Source organism: Lepisosteus platostomus, chromosome 9 (assembly GCF_059453375.1).
Source record: "Lepisosteus platostomus isolate fLepPlt1 chromosome 9, fLepPlt1.hap1, whole genome shotgun sequence".
Taxonomy (NCBI): domain Eukaryota; kingdom Metazoa; phylum Chordata; class Actinopteri; order Semionotiformes; family Lepisosteidae; genus Lepisosteus; species Lepisosteus platostomus.
The window spans coordinates 18,116,972-18,137,824 of NC_142619.1; the positions used below are offsets into that span (position 1 = coordinate 18,116,972).

The 20,853-nt window shown below is 38.4% G+C and overlaps 1 protein-coding gene across 2 annotated transcripts in view; it reads right to left on the reverse strand.

Annotated features, from left to right (window-relative positions):
• Positions 1–20,853, reverse strand: part of LOC148654592 (uncharacterized) — a 22,354-nt gene extending 1,501 nt beyond the window's left edge. The window contains exons 1-12 of one of the 2 annotated variants that reach the window (XM_088647076.1): positions 20,371–20,587; positions 18,947–18,990; positions 15,921–15,984; positions 12,532–12,693; positions 11,336–11,428; positions 8,827–8,885; positions 8,213–8,356; positions 7,311–7,353; positions 7,031–7,102; positions 5,307–5,460; positions 5,133–5,203; positions 1,317–4,266 (exon numbers count right to left, since the gene is read on the reverse strand). In XM_088647076.1, coding sequence (XP_088503202.1) covers positions 4,117–4,266; positions 5,133–5,203; positions 5,307–5,460; positions 7,031–7,102; positions 7,311–7,353; positions 8,213–8,356; positions 8,827–8,885; positions 11,336–11,428; positions 12,532–12,693; positions 15,921–15,984; positions 18,947–18,990; positions 20,371–20,424 — 1,110 coding nt within the window. In that variant the 5' untranslated portion in view covers positions 20,425–20,587 and the 3' untranslated portion in view covers positions 1,317–4,116. Of the gene's footprint in view, positions 1–1,316; positions 4,267–5,132; positions 5,204–5,306; positions 5,461–7,030; positions 7,103–7,310; positions 7,354–8,212; positions 8,357–8,826; positions 8,886–11,335; positions 11,429–12,531; positions 12,694–15,920; positions 15,985–18,946; positions 18,991–20,370; positions 20,588–20,621 lie in introns of those variants that run through there. The other variant, XM_088647077.1, reaches the window with a different exon arrangement.

The window sequence follows — 20,853 nt, forward strand, 5'->3', positions numbered from 1 at the left end:
TTCTTCCTTGCAAAACAGCTCGAGCTCAGTGAGGTTGGATGGAGAGCGTTTGTGAACAGCTGTTTTCAGCTCTTTCCACAGATTCTCGATTGGATTCAGGTCTGGACTTTGACTTGGCCATTCAAACACCTGGATACGTTTATTTGTGAACCATTCCTTTGTAGATTTTGCTGTATGTTTGGGATCATTGTCTTGTTGGAAGATAAATCTCCGTCCCAGTTTCAGGTCTTTTGCAGACTCCAACAGGTTTTCATCCAGAATGGTCCTGTATTTGGCTGCATCCATCTTCCCCTCAATTTTAACCATCTTCCCTGTCCCTGCTGAAGAAAAGCAGGCCCAAACCATGATGCTGCCACCACCATGTTTGACAGTGGGGATGGTGTGTTGAGGGTGATGAGCTGTGTTGCTTTTACGCCAAACATATCGTTTTGCATTGTGGCCAAAAAGTTCGATTTTGGTTTCATCTGACCAGAGCACCTTCTTCCACATGTTTGGGGTGTCTCCCAGGTGGCTTGTGGCAAACTTTAGACGAGACTTTTTATGGATATCTTTGAGAAATGGCTTTCTTCTTGCCACTCTTCCATAAAGGCCAGATTTGTGCAGTGTAAGACTGATTGTTGTCCTATGGACAGACTCTCCCACCTCAGCTGTAGTTCTCTGCAGTTCATCCAGAGTGATCATGGGCCTCTTGGCTGCATCTCTGATCAGTCTTCTCCTTGTCTGAGCTGAAAGTTTAGAGGGACGGCCAGGTCTTGGTAGATTTGCAGTGGTCTGATACTCCTTCCATTTCAAGATGATCGCTTGCACAGTGCTCCTTGGGATGTTTGAAGCTTGGGAAATCTTTTTGTATCCAAATCCGGCTTTAAACTTCTCCACAACAGTATTACGGACCTGCCTGGTGTGTTCCTTGGTCTTCATGATGCTCTCTGCGCTTTCAACAGAACCTTGAGACTATCACAGAGCAGGTGCATTTATACAGAGACTTGATTACACACAGGTGGATTCTATTTATCACCATCAGTCATTTAGGACAACATTGGATCATTCAGAGATCCTCGCTGAACTTCTGGAGTGAGTTTGCTGCACTGAAAGTAAAGGGGCCGAATAATTTTGCACGCCCCACTTTTCATTTTTTTATTAGTTAAAAAAGTTTCAAAAATCCAATAGATTTCGTTCCACTTCACAATTGTGTCCCACTTGTTGGTGATTCTTCACATAAAATAAAAAAATTATATCTTTATGTTTGAAGCCTGAAATGTGGCAAAAGGTTGAAAAGTTCAAGGGGGCCGAATACTTTCGCAAGGCACTGTATGGACTGATACAGGAAACCTGTGCTTCCTGGATTTAACTGTCACCAGAGAGAAGGATTGCAGTTTATTCTCCAGTGTTTTGTGGCCATCTTGTCTGAATGCACAACCCTCTTCCAGGATGTCATTTGAAATGTAATATCTCATATAAAAGTCAAGTCATTCCAGTGCGAGATATATCTCTTATTGATTTGAAGTGCAAGAACGTCCATACCATAAAGTGTTTACAAGGGGCTTTTTGAATGCTGTAAAAGTAGTCAATGATCTCTAGCAAATTGCTCTGATCATAAGGTGCTTTTTAAATTTAAGGCATTGTTTGCAAATTTATCTTTCCACTTTTGGTATATAGTGAATGCATAAATGAAGGAAAGGAACAGTTTAGATCCAATCAGAAATTTGAATGCTCCAGAAGAACCATAGGTATTTGAATAAACACACCATCTCTAAAGTTACAGTATGTGAATTCTAACATGTTCCAAATTATTTCCTTCTGGATTTCCTTGTGGATTAACTTGACACAATTTAAATTATCATCAGTGCTTGTTGTGGTAGTTTGTTCAATTTACACAATTTCCTTTACAAATTCAATTTTCCATGTACATCTTGTGGTTTCTAAAGTGCTTTTCATTAGAATATTTTAAGTCAGTGCCATGGTAAGTAAATACTGTTTTCAACACATACATACTTACAGCTAAGTGCATTTTTTTATTTATTTTACTTAAATTGACTTTTCAATTATAACTGAAGGAGCAGCCTATTTTTTTTACACATAGTACTTCTGGGAAATGAGTGGACTCATGCCTCTTGCCCACTTCAGACTGACACTGTTTTTAATAAATATAAGTTTTTTGGGTTGGTTGCTTTCAAAAGGCTTTAAAAGATTTTAATACAGGTTCATTCATGAGTGATATTTTCCTGTTGTCAGCCAGTCACTCTCTTTTTACAGGACCGTGCAAAAGTATTCAATCTTCCTTTGGTGTCCCATTTTATGAAAATGATGCACACATTTTTTTAAACTTAATGTTCTATTTCAAAATCTGAATTCTCAAAGACTTCTAAGGGTAAGAGGTTTCAGTAAAAGCAAAACATCGGACAACAAACTGAAATGAACTGTTGATTACAGAAGTATTCAGATCTGTGAACTCCATTTTAGGTGGAAGCAACCTGGAAGCATTTACAGCCTCAGTTCTTTTTGGGTAGGTCTCTACCAAGTTTGCACACTGGCTTAATGCGATTTTTGCCCATTCTTCTTGGTATAGTTACTGAGATTGCTTAAGCACTGCATGTGGACAGTGTATTTCGAATCTTTCAACAGATTCAAGTCAGGACTGTGACTGGGTCTGTTCGTTGTAACTTTGGCCTTGTGCTTTGGGTCATTCTGCTGCAGAAAGGTGAATTTCCATCCCAGTTTTAGATCTCAAGCAGGTTTACCTCTAAGATTTGCCATTTCTTTGCTCCATTCATGTTCTCATTAGTCTTAACAAGCTTCTTAGTATGATTGATAAGAAGCAGAAGTACAACATACTGTAATGTTGCTACTGCCATGCTTAACTACAGTAGGGTTGCCATGCTTGTACTGGGTTTGTGTCACAGGTAACATTTTGCAGTTATACCACAGATCACCAATGCTGAATTGTCTGATCTTAAAACCTTCCGTCACATTTCTGTATCACTTAGGTGCTGTGTTGCAAAGTCCTTGCAAAATTTGAGATGTTTTTATTTTTCATTTCACTATTAGCTTCCTTTGCGAAGTTACAGTTCCTTTGCTAACTCATGGACATACTCTCCTATCTCACTGCATCCCAACATCCCTAATTCTTTCTCTCCTTTCCTGGCTGTTCAATTTGGAGGAACAGTCTGATCTAGGCATGGTCTGGGTGCCTTCCACTTCTTACTGATCAACTTTGCCAAGCTCAAAGAGATCCTAAGGGTTTGAAACATTTTTATGTCCTTTTTTTTATTTGTGCCTTTATACAACAGCTCTGTTGTTTTGAAAGGTCCTGTGCCTTCGTGACTGAATCTTGGCTTATAATTGAGAGACTGAGGGATCTTATTACCTTAAAGAGAGAGGTGTATTTATTCTGAAATCCTATGAATCACTATTATTGCACATGGAGGCCACAGAAGTAATTCTCTGTCTAATTAAAGTAATTTTGAGTACCGAAATTAATTTAGGTTTGCCACAGCTAAGGGTCTGAATACTCATGTAATCATGACTTTTTTTCCCATTATTACCTATCTACTTCTTTTGTTTTACGTCTTTGTTTTTGCTCTGAACATGTGGAATTAGCTGTGCCTTTAACAGATAATAATCACTATTTTAAAATGTTATGCCTGTAAACTTTAAAGCAAGAAAAATTGAAAATTGCAAGGAAGTGAAAACTCTTGCAAGACACTAAATTTCCTGACAAGACCGTGAATGTCCAATAAAGCTAGCAATAAAACTATCATTTAAAACAACAAAAAATGTAGTTCTTCTTTAAAAAATTTAAGTAGCAATAAATCCTGATCACTTTATAAATTAAATATTACAGATTAGAAACAGATAATAAATAACATTTCTACAATTACCTAACCTAAAATCCCATCTTCAACATACAGGACTCTGTTCTTCAAGTAAGGCTTTTCGGGTGCAATCCAGAAAAAAAAGTAAATAATTCAAGGTCTACTGCTTTGCATCCTCTCCCCAGCTGTTCACAAAGTCTATTCAACATGTGCAGAAGAGAGGAAAAATGCCCTCAAACGTGGTTTGTTGTGCATGTCCTTTCCTTTCCTGTTAAAGCACCTTGTGTTCCTTGTCTCTGGGCCTTTATGTTCTTGTCAGGGACTCGTCGTAGAAAGCGCGGGGGTTCTGTGCCAATAGAGCAAGCCTCTCTCCCAGGGCAGCTTCTCGGAAATTACGGCGTAACCATCCGTATGCTATGCTGTTTAAGAATCCTTGAAGAGAAACAGTTATGGCCTGGAAAAAAACCCCACAACAATTCTTGAGATTTCATGCTTATCAAATGATTCCCCCCCCCCCCCCCCATTTACTAGTTCAAACAGTTTTCGTACTACACTTTAGATGTCAGTAGGTGAAAAGCTGTAAGGGTGAATATAAGTAGTTCATGTAGGTAGCTGCGTCAGCATGCGTAGGAAAAAGTAAAGGTTTATTACATGCTGAAAAGAGAAGAAAGGAAACACAACATTTCGGTGTCCCGAAGAAGGCCCCACGGCCAAAACGTTGTTTCTTTTCTTTTTTCAGCAGGGTGAATATACGGTTATTGAGTCGGCTTATTCAAACAACTATAATATTAAAATTTGGTATTTACATATTTATGAGGGCATTAGGTTCCGACAAGATGGAGAGGCTTTCATGATGCATTTGTTTCAATATACTAATGTTATCAAACACCCTCTATACACCAGCACATAACTGAATCAAATCCACAAATAAATCAGATTTGTGTGTACTATATTGAGTTATATATATTTATATATCAGAGGGGCACAATCTGCATAGCCCAAATTATTGTCTAGCTTTCTGTGCCAAATGTAAGGCTCTTAACATAAAGGACCTGTGAGACTGAAAAGGGACGAATATCACTGGAACAGGTTCATATTACATTAAGAGTCCTGTTGCCTGCTGCCCCTCTCAACTCGACATTGATAGACATCAATGTGTTTAATCCAGGTTTGAACACCACTCCAAAAACATGCAGCACTGCCATTTCACACATCTCACAGCGCCTGAACCACTCAGCCCACAAGAGGACAATTGCTTAAAAATACTCCTGAAAAGCCCAAAAACGTTGAACACATAAGACTCTTCAAAAACTTTCCTACCTGTAAAACATAAAGGGGGAAAAGGCTCTCCTGCTTTGGAATGAGAAGTGAAAGTAGGACTAGAAAAAAAGCTGTTGAAAAACACAAAAAAACACAGTGAATATGCACTGGAATAACAAACACTAAAATCAACACAGGTGAGAAATTATGTGTGGTGCTGTGGTGATCACAGACCTGGTGTCCAGCAGACGACCATGACAAGCACAACAGACCGGGCTGTGCAATAGATCCCTCTCATGTTCCTCCTGCTGAATCCATCTCCCTCCACCAGGAACATACACTCCCCCTGACGGTCCTGACACCACTTGTTCACTCTGTAGTACACGACCTGTGAAGAGAGACACAGCGCTGCAGGCAGCTGGAAAGAAGAGGGCCTTCAAAAAGGTATGAGGCAGAGGTTTACAGGGTAGATGCTAACATGCAGTAAGAAAGAAACAAAAAAGGTTCATTCATTCAATAAACTGGGCCTGTTCATTAGAGCTGTGGCCTTGTGCTTTGGGTCATTCTCCTGCCCAAAGGTGAATTTCTGTTAGTCTTGGATCTGATGTGGGTTTTCCTCTAACATTTGCCATTTCTTTTCTCCATCTATGTTCCAAGTCTTGACAAACTTGTCAGTACCAGTTGATAAGAAGCAGAACTGCAACAAATTACAGTGATGCATCAAATAGCTTTTTGGTACTGCTTTGTTGTCTGTGTTTAGGGGTCTGCAGTGCTGTGGGATTCATCTGCCCTGTTGATTGTACACACAGTACACAAGCAGCGTTTTCTCTCGTATCATTATCAAGATCATTACCGTCTGAAGTTTGAAATTGTGGTTTCAATAAGAATTTCCAAATAATTTCAAAATGTTTTTAAACATTATTATTGAAATTCAAAAAGGATTCAGATCAAATTCAAGAGTAGGCCAACACTTGGAAAAAGATAAATGTAGTCAAGTGCTGGGGGTTTTACATACAGGCAGCAAAAACAAAAAATACCAAATGGGAAACACGGAGCTCGAAGGGGCTACTTACGAAGACAACTGAATTATTTATATTGACATTATTTATTACGTTATCTTCTAGACAATGTGGGGAAGCAAAAAGGCAAAAAGTGTTAAAGATACATGGTTAGAAGTGTAGAATTTAAATCAAAGGATGTTATGTTAAATGTCTACACACTAGTAACATATTTAGAATATTGTGAGCAATTCTGCTTACATTATAAAAAAGCCATTGCTGTTCTGGAATTTGTCCAGAGAAGAGCAACCAGATAGGGCTTAAGGGAATGTCCTACACTGACAGGCTGAAGGAACTGAACTTTTCTGTGGTCAAGACTGAAAATTGCAAGGGAACCTGATACAAGTATTCGAAAAATCTTTAAGGGCATTGATAGTTAACTCAGTGGACTTCTTCAGAATGAAAAATGAATCGGAGACTCAAGGACGTGCATTTAAACATGGGAACAGGAGGCACTCCTTTATTCAAGGATCATGGGAGTCAACTACCAAATGGACTAGATAAGCCGAATGCTCTTCTATTCCTCTAGTTTGCAACTGTTCTTCAATTCTTTTAATCATTAGGCTATTGTTGTCATTATTAATCTTACCTGCTGTATGCTAAAAGCCATCTTCTATCATAATCACCAGTTATAAATTGGTAACAATTTATAAATAATAAAATATGAATGTGTCGTGAGCATGCACATACGTAGTCCACTTAAATCATTCAGAGCACAGCTGCAGTAAAAATAAGATTTTCTGTTACTCAGAGAACTTTAGATCCCACTTTAGCAATTAACCACTGAAGCTATTCTGATTGTTTCATTAAAGTGAAAAAAAAGGTTCATTGAAAGCATTCAGTTTGCATATTAGTGCACAAGAATTATACTAAAAATTCACAAAGAAAAAGTTTACTCACAATGCAGCAGGTTATCACCACCAGTACATATGCAAGGAAGAACACTTTCATCAAGTATGTATACCATTCAGGCTGTAAAATAAAGCACAGTTCTCATCAAATCAAAGTGCAAATTACCTCAAAATGTACCAGTCAGATGGAAATTGGAAATGCTTAAGAAATATGTTTTTTGCTGTAGTTGTAGTACTTAAGATTAAGTAATGATAATAAAGTTAAATAAGGTAAAGGTAACCCTAAGCCTTGTGCTAAAAATAATAAATTTTACAAAAGCTTTACTTACTTTGAGACTGCTATCATTCTCCTTATACACCAGTAAAATACAGCTGCACCAAAATAAAGAAAAATAAATCAATTTAGTGTTGCATTTGGATAGCGATCAATTCATTTATTAGTGTTGCCAGTGTCTGATCTTTGGAGAGGAGAAAGAGATGGAGGCCCATAAAAATATTTGCACTGGGGCTCAAAGACCCTCAAGTTCTTCCAGTGCCCTGAAGTAAAAGCCTGTCTGACAGTGGCACAATAAAAAACCTATTACAAAATGTTCCCTACCCAGTGCCTTGCCTTAAACCTGGGTATCCTTACAGTATCATAGTACACATTACTATAGGTACAACAGGCTTTGTCATTCCAACACTGATCCTACTAATTTAATAAGTAAGGACTTGGTTTGTGGTAAATTCTGTAACATAGTGTAACAGGTTGAGTAGTTCTACTTTAGATCAATCATACAAGCAACCCAACTATAGGCATCCCTGATCCTCATGTACCATATTCCTGCGTGTTTCAAAGGCATTTTTCCATTAACACCTGATTAAGCCCTAATCAATACATCTGACTGGGCATCTAATACACTTAATTGGATAAATAAGTCATTAAGGTCTAAGACAGAATGGAAACCGGCAAACTCAGCAGTCAAGGCCACGGTAGTCTACCCCTGCCAGTGACACTCCAAAACCCACAGTCCCTTTAGTGCAACTCTCATCCTATAACCTCCTTCATAACCCTAATCAATCATAACCCTAATCGCAAAGCCACCTCTGTCTCCTCATCTTCAACCCAAACCTTATGCCTAACCCAACTATAACCTTGACCAGTCTTAAACTGATCATAACTATAATCCTAGCCCAACCCTAACAATGAAATCCTAGTCAGTTTAAACTTTAACTACAAACATTACCTCACCTGCAACAGTAAAAATGGTAATCATTGCGTCTAGTGTCACTTGCGAAAGTGATAAGGTTTGTGGTTGGATGAGATGGGAATAATTCAGCTGGGGAATTCCTTAAGGCCACCACCTGTGTGAGAAAGCACAACCCTGGAACACACCTGGGGGAACAGAATGAAGACAGTTATGATAATATTAGTCCAAAATACAGCCAAAGATTGAAGTGCCCTTGTAAAAGTTTAGAATACGAATTCTACTCTGGTAAAGTGAACCCATGGGAAAAGCATTGTAAAGGATGGATAAGTGTGGTGAAGTAAATGCAAACCATAGCAAAGTAAACCAGTTATGTAGGAAAAGCAGAGGTAAGCCAGAAAACAAATATAAAGTTAAAGGGTTAAGGGTATATTTCTTTGATGGAAATAGCCATCGTTTGAATGCTGGGATATATAAAATAGCACCAGTGAAATGGTGGGATATTTGTTGAGTGGAATTACATCTCTCCTTCAGGCTTGGCAAGGAGACATTTGCCTACTTTCAGTTTGTTTTTGTTCACTACTGATTCTTAGGCACTATTCCTGATTAGATTAAATAAACATGCTTAGAAAACAGCATTTCTAAACAAGGCACTTACCATGCAAGAAAATACAGCAAGTAAAGTGTGTGCTTCCTTGACCTTCTGTGTGAGTGTTCCTAGAAAAACAAGTGAGAAAGAAGTGAGACTTCCATTCCTGTTCAGACACTTAACACCCTGACAAGAAAACTTCAATAAAGTGTATTTTCATTCTACCTATTATATTAATAAAAGGATACTACATTGTTACAATTCAAACTGGATTTTTTTATTCTTCCTGTGTTACTCATCTCTTCACTCTCACTCTTCACAAGCATCAGAGCTTTACTAACTCATTCCTGACTGATTTTGTTTGGCCAGGGATACCTCTTTGTAGCAAAGACCTATGTTTCTGACACAGCAGCTGCCAGTTTGTGTAGCTTTCCAGACAGAGACAAAATGGCAACGTGACTGTAAGGATGAGGATGACAGGACCTCAAAAGAGACCGAAGGAACCCCATAACCCCAATGCGAAGTTCTTCAAGACAAAAATAATGGTGCAAAATTTTGTGTTTAATCAGGTCCATATTCAGATAGGCACAGAGGTCCATTCAGAGGACCACTGACCTAGCGCATGAAGGTAGAAGTTGGGATTATGTGGAAGATGCAACACCCACCCAGAATGAGTGACTCGAAAGCTAATAGCACCGAGGTAAGGTGTGGTTAGCCTGACCTGGAGATGGTGTAGGAACTAGTGGTACGTGAAGCTCAGGGTCTGAGGATATTCTCCCTTAGATAAACAAAGGGAGTAATAAGAATAAGAGAATTGTAAGGCTGATAGCATATCGAGCCTGAAGTACATTATATGGCTCCTTTGCCTATTTGCTTAGTCTGAATGAATGAGGATGATTTTCTCTAGTTGAATCCCCAAAATACAGCAGCTAAAGAGATGGTATCTGAGAGCAAGTAGAAGTCCAGTATGCTTCAAAGGGGCTTCAAAGTGGCCAAGGGTGGAAGAGCCTGGGGTGGAGGGAAGACAACACCCATCACCACTGCTGCCTGGGCCACTTGCAATGGGGCGAGGGTGGTGAACAAGGAGTCGGATCCTGCCACAGACTGATGCTGTGCGCTCATGCCTGCTGGGAAGGAGGAGAGATCTAAATACCGCAGATTGGTTGGGGCTGAAGTTGTAGTGGGCTGGATGCCATAAAACATGGCAGAAAGGGAAGCGGGAGGGATGGACTGAACTGGATCACGCAAGTGAGGAGAAGGAGGGGGGAACCAGAATTGGACTGAGGGGAAGAAGGCACTGATGTGCTGGAGGTCTGGGGAAGGGCAACGACATTGCGGAAAAGAAGAGCAGACATCTTGGTGACTGCGGGGAGCCATTCGGGCAGAGCAGTGGCACTGTGGCTAAGGATCTGCAGCTGTGGCTGGAAGGTTGCCAGTTCAAATCCCATGGCTGGCAGAGCAATCCTGCTCCATTGGGCCCCTGAGTAAGGCCCTAAACCCCAACTTCTCCAGGGGTGCTAAATAAATGGCTGACCCTGTGCTCTGACCCCAAGCTTCTCTCTCCCTGCCTGTGTGTCTCATGGAGAACAAGCTGGGGTATGTGAAGAGACAAATTCTTAATGCAAGAAATTGTATATGGCCAATAAAGTGATCTTATCTTATTTTTATTCCACAAAGCACAGGGAATTTGAGGTTGGAGAGCTGCATGTTTGAGGTGTAGGGAGAAGGTGAGTCCCCACCCCAGCTTGATGAAGGTGAATAGTGGTTGGACTGCTGGATTGCAAGAAGAAGACAGGAAAAATAGTGTTACAGTGCCAACAGCTATGGGAACAGCAAAATGGACATGGTGAGTAGTAGGATACAAAAAAACGATGGAGGAAGAATTTAGAGATGGAGTATTGGAAAGTAAGGTCTATTTCTTGCCAGAGCAAATAGCGAGTGTGACAAAAGATGAGCAAAGAGGTGCATCAAGACTAGAATTTTTTAATTAATTCTTAACTTCTCTTGAAAACCTCTATTTGATGACACTGAATCTATAAGCCAACAAAATTATCAGGGCTTACTGTACATGAGCGTAAGTCACATACTGTACATGAAATATGCTTTCTATTTAAAATGTTACTGTTGGGCTTCTTATTGTTAGATTTATCCTGTTTTGTGATTGATATTTGTTTTTAAATACAAATAGTAAATTCTGAGTAAAATCTTTCCTTGTTTTCTGTATTATTGGAAGAAGAGGAATTTAAGATGTCTTTGTTTTGGTAAGGTGGTAATTTCAAAGAACATCTTAAACATCTGGCCCTAGCAAATGTAGTTATTTCTCTCTTTCTAAATATTTTAGTACAAGACATTGCAATTCAAATGTATTAATGATGACATAACAACCACATACTGTATAACAATCACTAGCTAAAACTGATATTACTGAGAGGTGTTCATAATAAAGCATTTTTTGTTTTGCTTGTCAACACTTCAGCATGTGAAACTAAGGGACTGTTGAAATAGAAATGAGGACAACAGCAGAGCAAAAAGAAAACTCCTTTCCCAAGTCACATGACATAAAAAGAAAATGTTTTACCTGTCCATCAGAAGATTCCCTCCATCCTCCTACTGCCTGTTTGGCCTCATATGCATAAACCATAACCAGCAGAAACGTTGTGCCATAAAAGGACTGTAAAAGAAAAGGCAGACTTATGATTCAGCCTGCTTTTGCATAACATTGTTTTATTACCTGATCCGTAGACACGAAAAAGCAGTGTGAAAAAAAAACAGTCAAGATGGAAGGATATCTGCTCTAGAGATATTAAACTCCTTACAGAACTATACATCCCCATCTTTATTGGTCAAAACTCCAGGGGAATTCATCTGAAAAAGATGTTTTTACCTCAGTATATTTTGATCCTTCTGTGTCATGATGTGACTGCGTTTACAGAATAAAAATAGGAACTGATCTCCAAAATGAATAAACAACCCCTTTCTCACTTTGACTTTACAAATGTTCCCTTTGATTGTTAATACAGTGACTTCCTCACCTTTAAGAGACCAACTTGCTCATCAAAACAATGCCATATAAAATGCCAGAAATGCTTAATTCTAAAACCAAGTAAACTACAAATCTTTTACTGTGAATTGCGGCTATTTAGTTTACCAATGGCAATAAAATAACACTATCCAACTGCATATCCAACATATCCAACTGTCTCGTTACAATATGTGAAGGACAGACAAGACTCTGTGCCCTGCATTTCTTATGACATTTATTGTGTGGGGAAAAAACTGTTTTGTACATTCTTGTGCCAATTGTTTGTCGGTGGCTCCTGAATAGCTTTACAAGCATCGGAATGTTTGGCAATATTTGAAATTGACAGTGTCAGTGCCCAAGAACTAGATTTCTAGCATCTAAAAACCGTGGCACTGCAGTAAAAAAGAAAAGCATGTGAATTACTGTTTTTACACATTGCAAAACTTTAGCCAAAGAGCAAAAGTTAATCTCAAAGCTGAAGACTTTATGACTGCCAGCACTGCACATTAACCTCAGCTGACTGGTTTGGAATCCTTGAAAATACACTATCCCACTTATTGACAAGCTTTCTGGCCCATTTCACACATAAACACACATAAAATCTTCATGATTCTCTCCCATATTTTATATTAAAAGTATAAATAATATTGAAAGAGACAGAGACAAGAACCATTCATTAAAAGTAAATCATTTCACAACTATTTCATAAATAACTAATATTGAAAAGTGAAGCATTATTACTGGGTACTTACCAATGCTAGAGGTATTCCATATTCACAAACATTGTAAATTGACAAGACTGTGCTAGTCTGGTCAGGATCTGTGACACCTGTGAGAATATTTATTACGCTCATAGACAGCAGCACCGCAGCAGCCAAAAAATCTGCTAATGCAAGCTGGAAGAGTGGTCGGACCTGCAAGTATATGTAGAACCCAATATTAGTCCCTGTGATTAGAACATCTACTGCTGCAAAACAGGTTTGTCTGCTGGCAATGACCGTGGCAGGAAGACAAAGAATTCTTAGATTGAGATGTAGAATATCTCACGTGCTACTACTTATGACACTGTTTTTCCAAAGTATTTAACATACCAGATATTTAAAAGCCAAAGATGAGTCACCCACAGAAAGGTATTGAAACTATCATTGCAGGTTTGGCACAAAAATGACATTTATCTTCTATAAAATCTGCTGGCTTAGCACTTGATGCATTATCTAACACTCAGCATGCCTGCGATTGTTTCTTTTGTGCTGACTGACATCTTCTGTACATTTACAACACAGACATGTTGTTGGAATGAGACAATTGTCCACCCGCTGTATTGTTTTGTGTTCAGGGGCCGAAAAAGAATGTGTTGCAATGTTTTCAGTAAGAAAATATTAATCTCTAAAAATACAGGCCATCAATCGAAGACATCTTTATGACACAATGGAGATAACAATGGAAAAGTGCAATTAAAGGGTCTCTTTAACCTTGATCCTCCCAAGTTCATACAAAATTACAAAATAGCTTATTACTTTCTGCTAGTATCCTTATACAGTGACTTGCAAAAGTATTCAGACCCTTGCATGTTTCACATTTTGTTGCTTTAAACCTTGCAGCCATGACACTTCAAAGTAGCAATTAATACTTGCAGTGTGTGCAATGTTGGAAGAGATTTATCCAAAATGACCTGGGGCTGTGATTACTGCCAGTGATGCTTCCATTAAATATCAAGTTCAGAAGTCTTAATACTTATGCAATCACCATATTTCAGCTTTTTCTCTTCTGCTGACATTTACTGTAACCTACCTTGACCTTAGAAGTCTTGAATAAAATCTTAATTTTAAAAATGTACATGCACCAATGTAATGTACACAAAATGTCTTCACAAGATGTGGCACAGTAGTAAGGGTCTGAATACAAGCACTCTACTTCTAGTGTTGTCTATTGGAACAATAACTTATTTCTCACTTAAAGACACAAAGATTTAAACAGTTCCAAATTGCATTTCAAAAGGAAATGTAATGGAATTAATAGATACTATATACTGTATACTGTATCAATCATTGTTAGCTAGTGTAGCTGGTGGTTTAAAAAGTCCTCCTATTAATAAGCCATTAATAAGCCTATATTGTGGTGGTCCAGGCCTTGTATGAACAGTCTAGGTAAATAACAACTGTCCAAAACAAAAAGTAAATTTTCAACATTAGTCTGGCAAAACAACAACTCGCTGCAATTCCAACCAGCCAACAAACCCTGAAAACAAACAACCCCTTGCTCAAGCTTAATAAGTTTGTACTGCAAAATAATGAGTAACTTTCATTACTCTTCAGTTAGTGCATAAAGTAAAAAAACTGTCTCTGAGATTTAAGAAATACTTTCACTTTCCAAGTGATGTATTTAATATAAATTACCTCCAAAGTTATAGGAACTTCAAATTCAAAACTGCTTTTTTAGCTTTATTCAAGCAAAAGACTTAATCAAGCAAATTGCATCTGTGATCATGAGAGCAATATGAATAATAAGTACAATATAATACCTGTATACAATTTACATTTTGACTATGGCCATGCACACATTTGATCATAATAAAACGAGAAAATGCCACCAGTGATTTAATGTGAACATGAGCACATGGACACATTAACTTCATGTACATTTCAGAGCGAAAAGGACAGGATTTGGCTGCATATCCCATTGAAGCAGTAACTGCATGATATTTATTGAGTGGTACAGTACTTCATAATGCAGTGTGATAATGACCCAAAACATATACTGTAGCTATTGCAGCCAAGATGAGCATCAAGAGACAGTTTATTAAGTTTAGACAAGCTATCCTTTGTTTATATTTTATTTCCCTTAAACAGTCACCTAATGCACGGGATTCTGTCTAATGTTTGCAGGCAATTATTCGGAGTGGAGCAGTGGCACTGTGGCTAAGGATCTGTACCTGTGGCTGGAAGGTTGCCAGTTCAAATCCCATGGCTAGCAGAGCAATCCTGCTCCATTGGGCCCCTGAGCAAGGCCCTTAACCCCAACTTCTCCAGGGGTGCTAAATAAATGGCTGACCCTGTGTTCTGACCCCAAGCTTCTCTCCCTGTCTGTGTGCCTGTGTATCTCATGGAGAGCAAGCTGGGGTATGTGAAAAGAAATTGCTAATGGAAGAAACTGTATATGGCTAATAAAGTGATCTGATCTTATTTTAATGATAACTAAAAAGTATTTTCCTTTCCATACTGCAATGTTTTAAGGGAAGGTTCAATTTAACCACACAGCTTTCTGATTGTGGGTAAGCCTAGATACAGTATGTAAGGAACAATATAAGGAACAAGTTAGTCTTTTAACTTTTTCTCTTTCACCTCAAGTGACTGCTGGTAGTTCCTCCGTTAAACAGCAGTAGAGCTCTTGAGGTTTCCTCACAGGGAAAATCGGGAAATTCAGTTTTCCCCACATTTCATTGGATATTTCAAAACTCACTTTTTGTGTTATATTAAAAAAGGAAGACGCATTTTTCAGAAATATTTCCTCTTATACACTTGGAATCCCCAATGATTTTCCGTTTATTCAATAAACCACCAACACATCTGTCCAGTTTTTGGAACTGTGTTAGTCTCATCACTGCTACAAACGTCATTGCAAACACAGGTGAAACACACTGTGTAAACCTGCACTGTCATCTGCTTCTTTAAACACACTACACAAGCAGCAGAGGTTAGCATGGAACAGTGCAATGTCACAGCTCTTCACTGATAACGGACAAGGAGGTGCCTGACAAGCCACAAGAGGGGAATAACCTGAGGATACCCTGACCAATTTCAAACAAACACCTCTTGCTCAGAAAATTGTGTGCTAGTGCTAAAGCAGTTACTGTCATTCAGTCATTCATGTAGTCGAGCCCAGATGGCAACCAGAGAGGTGCACTACTGAATCACTGAGGATGATGGTTTCAGAGTCTTAAGATGAGCTGGCGAAGCCCTGCAGTTGGATCAGTACTTTCACTGTGCAGTGGATTTAGCCAACAATGGTGGCATATGCACAGTGGTCGTTTGTTTAATATGTGGTAACCACTGTAGCTGAAAATGCTCACAAGAAATGAACATCACACAAAGTGGACAGGCACTTTCTCCTCTTATATTTTTCATGGCGCTTTGTAACCCACCTGACCATCCAGATGTCTCTTCTTCACCATTGAAACAACTATTACAGAACCACTACCTAGCAAGCTGTAAAAGAAATAGAAAAGTTCAAGTTGTTTTATTTTCTTCTGCATGTGTCTAAAGGATAAGCATAATATGACCCTTATTGTGGTAATATTGATGCTACATAATGTCTGCCAGCTGAAGGTTCACTTTATTATGTAATTATGAAATACCGAATTAAAGTATGTAACTGACTGCCTTTTATTGGTCAAACAACAATTAAGTTAGTCTTCACACAGAGGTAGTCCTCTTAGATCTAAATAAATAACCCTGTTACTGAAAGGTCACCTTAGTCAAAACTGCATTTTACTAGTAAATTTTACGTGTATAGAAGCAGTGCAAATAATTTTTTTATTTTTACGTAAAACACATTTATAATGTGACTATCTAATCACTGACAGTTATAAAAGTGCTCTAAAAAGATAAGAAGTATGATAAAGAAAAACTTATTGCAAATCTAGACTTGGCATGTGTAGTCATTCTGCTGTCTGCTGCTGTTTTACGTCTTTGTCATGCCATGACACAGATCATGGGGGGTTACAATTTAAAGAGACCAACAGAATAATCAGTGCTAATGGCCATTGGGACAGGGGAACTCCCCATGCTATTTATTGTTCAATGGGGATTGAGAATGCAAGATTGAGTAAATATTCATAACAGTTGTTAATGCACATTTAGAAGCAGCATCAGAAGAATTAGTATCAGTATCTGTCAGTGGCTGAGTTCATGTTGTAAAATAATATGTTGCAAAAGAAATAAAATCATTATTCATACATTTCACTTACAGTACATTTTCATAAACCACACAATAGATCTGTGATATTCACAATACTGTAAAAAAAGGCAATGTAAACTGTTATCGACATTAGTGCAGCTTTAATTGGTGTAAAATATCTGACTTGGCTCCTTGTCTTATTTGATATCTCAGGCCTCCAGGATTGCTAAAGAAACCATTCTTTCATCTTCAGATTCCTTGTTCTAGTGAGGCTCATGGTGGCTGCATGAGCATATTGTTCCTGTGTGTTCTCAGGCCAGCTCAGAAACAGTCTCTCCAGTGTGTCATGCATCATCTTAGAGGTCTCCACCTAGTAGTACTGCCAAGGACACTTCCAATGGATACGTCCCACTGTGTCTCTGTACCGGGCTCCCAAACCACCTCAGTTTGTTCCTCTTATTCCAGAGAAGCTGCGACTCTAATCCAAGGCTCACCAAGATGTTTGTCACACCCGGACTCGGTTTCTGACCCTGTTGTAAGCTAAACAGCCCCATAAAGAAGCCTGGTTTTCTCCGCTTGTAGTCATACTCAGCCCTGATGACGACAGACGGGGACAAACTGTAGATTGACCTTTAAACTGAGGGCTTCACAGAGAACACATCTCCTGCTCTAATGCCACAGATTGGCACAGCACCGACAACACTGATCATTCCTGACTATTCAGTCAGCCAAGCCTCATGCTCCAACCAATCACTTGTAATAATAATAATAATAATAATAATAATAATAATAATAATAATAATAATAATAATAATAATAATAATAATAATTAATAATTGCTTACACTTATATAGCACTTTTCTGGACATTCCACTCAAAGCACTTTACAGGTAATGGGGACTCCCCTCCACCACCACCAATGTGCAGCATCCACCTGGATGATGCGACGGCAGCCATAGTGCGCCAGAACGCTCACATACACCAGCTATCAGTGGGGAGGAGAGCAGAGTAATGAGCCAATTCATAGATGGGGATTATTAGGAACCCATGATTGGTAAGGGCCAATGGGAAATTTGGCCAGGACGCCGGGGTTGTGAACAAGACCCCAGGGGTACAAGACCTCCTACATTAGGACAGACCCCCTCTTCATCAGGAGTCGAGTCCTCAACTTTTTTTTTCTGGGAGAGAACCTTGAACTCAGGTTTGATTCTCATCCTGGCTTGATATCTCAAACACATCTTCGAGCACAGTCAGATGAGGCAAGAATGACAATTGCTAACAGCAGATATGCCACCTCCGAGACCCCCAACCACACATCGTCCACACCTCAGCACAGTGATATCCTGGCCAAGAAAGTCATGTACAAGGTAGAGAGGTGACACTCTTGGTACAGTAGAAAGTTACTTCTAAAACAGCTCACAGACTTTGTTTCATATGTTACAAAAACCATCCCAAAAGTAATTTAAATTTGTATAGATCATGCCTAAGTGACTTGCAGAATATTAAATAGTAATACTGTTAGTAATGTATCACTTATGAATACATTTTATTGATCTACTCATATGCAATAATTAAAATCTTTTATATTCTTGGATACTATGGACTTTCTTCCCCTTTTTTCCTGAAGTAAGACAAAGTGCATTACATTGTGATGCATGACAGCTCACACAATTGTATAAGACCAGGCAAGTCTGCAGCATTGAATGGATTTCTTCAATTGCCCATTATTGTATTCTACTGAATTAAACCAGTGATAAGTAACCCGTATGTCACAAACATTCTCCGGTGTTCGGCAAGATGCACTTGTCTGATTCAGTATGACAAGCGTTTCTCATAATGAACAGCCTCAGAGGAAGAGTAGCTGCTGAGCTCTGGTCCTCATCACTTCGACTCACAGACAGTGGAATGGTCTAATGTCACATAACATGCTTGTTCCTCAGGTTAGACTCACCTGTTATAATAAGAGCTACTGAAGCAAAGACACATGTACCTCAAAGCCCCTACAGTAAGTGCCAATGGTAAGACAAAGCATTACAAACATGTTTCATGAGGTCTTGTAATGAACGGTTTAGCAGAAGGGGCTAAACAGCTGAACAGAGTGAACAAACAAAACAAAAATAATGAGAAGCACTAAAAAAGCAACAAATGAGCATTGAAGCCAATAGCATGTTTCTTTCTCAATGCCTTGCTGTACATTATATAAGACAAACTGTAAAGGATGGAATCAGATTTGACCAAATAAACAAAAAAAGATACCAAGAACGGGCTTACCTTAATGATAATGATGATATATAAACTTCAGAAAGGGTCCATATCTAAAATAAAGATAAAGGTGCAATGACAGAGTGTACAAAATGTAAATTACAAGATTAATATTTAATAGGAATCAAGTGAAAAAAGTTGAATAGTAACAATTGTAGAAGGGATTATCTTCTTTTGTGTGATTTAATCTTACAATATACATTATTTTGAAACTATAATTAAACTTTGACCTGAATTGCTTGAAACTACAACCCACTTGGTTTTCACCAAATCCAATCAAAAGTTGATGGTAGTTTTTATTATTATTATTATTATTATTATTATTATTATTATTATTATTATTATTGGAGAAATATAAGAGGGCTCAATTAAATACCGGGTTTAAAATCTCTGGAATGAGAATGAAAACTATTATTTAATCTGGCCCTTTAACTATGGAGAAGTCAGATTTCATTTTCTCATGACAAAACTCTGGGTTAGCGTAATTTGAATTATTTCTAAATTCAGAACACGTTATGGGAGGGTATGTTAATACAGAGTGGAGTGTTTTAACACGCATCATGATGAATACTATCTGCTAGGATATCTATTAGCATTTACTGTACGTAAATGTATCTTTAAATGCAATTTTATAAGACATTCGTGATCTTCACAAAGGTACACCGAAACACGTAGTCTAGCAATCGTAATTTATCTTTACTGTAACTGAAAACTAATCACAAACTAAACGAAAATATTTTCAAATTTACAAAAAGTGAAAACTCTGACTTTTCCCCACTGAAAAGCGCAGTCTAAAAACAATTTAGGCACCACGCACTAACACGTCCTAGGTAACAAGTGATGTATAACTATATTACAGTAAGCCTCCATTATCGATAGAAACAGTCCATTGTTTGAACTACGGGTCACTACACAATTTTCCAACTCTTATCATAACATACTGTTATGATAACCAGCACTGCATGCTACGCTTCCTTCTGTGGAAACGGGAACTAGCGATCTCATTTAGTTTTGTGAATTGAGCCTTCTTTCATAACCTGCAAATACGTTATGCAGAAGAATATATATATATAGTTTCAATAAAAGTAATAATGTATACGATTTCTATATAAATAGCAGTAGAAGTAGCGCAAGTGGCATTTCTATTATAATATATAGACGGATAACCGACTGATAGGAACGACTCCTGTATCAGTGCTAGTTCAAATAAATCTCGCACAGATATTATAATCTTATCAGTAACTAGAAAAGAATTTGCTTCCCAAGTGAAGACTAAAACATTTGAACGACGTGCGCCTGTCTTCACTCCACACATTATCTTACCTCTTTGTATTAAATTATTATGTGGGGTATGGACCTACCATCGAAGGTGTTCCTTCGTCACCAAACATTAAAATATATTTCTGCAGCCGTCTACGTTGCATTTGTCTTACCTGGGAATCAGCCAACGTGCAATTGCTGGATGCAAACGTTTTTTGTGGAGTCATTGTGAAGTATGCGGGAATAAATAAGATGTTCCAAAGGAACTCAAAATTACAAGTCCTCTTTAAGTCTGATGTCGCAGAAGTGAAAATAGTTTTCCTGGACTGTAATGGTACTGTCCTTCAAGCTGGCGTGTCTTATAAACCGCACCTCCGCCCTCCACATATACAGTAACACTTAATTGTATCACGTGTAGTCTTACCTGCTACAGTGAAAGGAGACGCAAAACCAGGAAAGAAAAATCCTGTGTCACTGTTTAGATGTCTGCGTCAGGCAGCGGGATCTTAGGAAACTGGGTCCGGTGAACTGTGTGAAGATTGAGTCTGGGACCCCGGATTCTGTGATTTGAAACTCCCGATTGCTATTGTTCATCAACTGGTCTGGTTTCCTTTGACATTTATTAAGAACTACTTAATTTTCTTTCGTGTTCAATC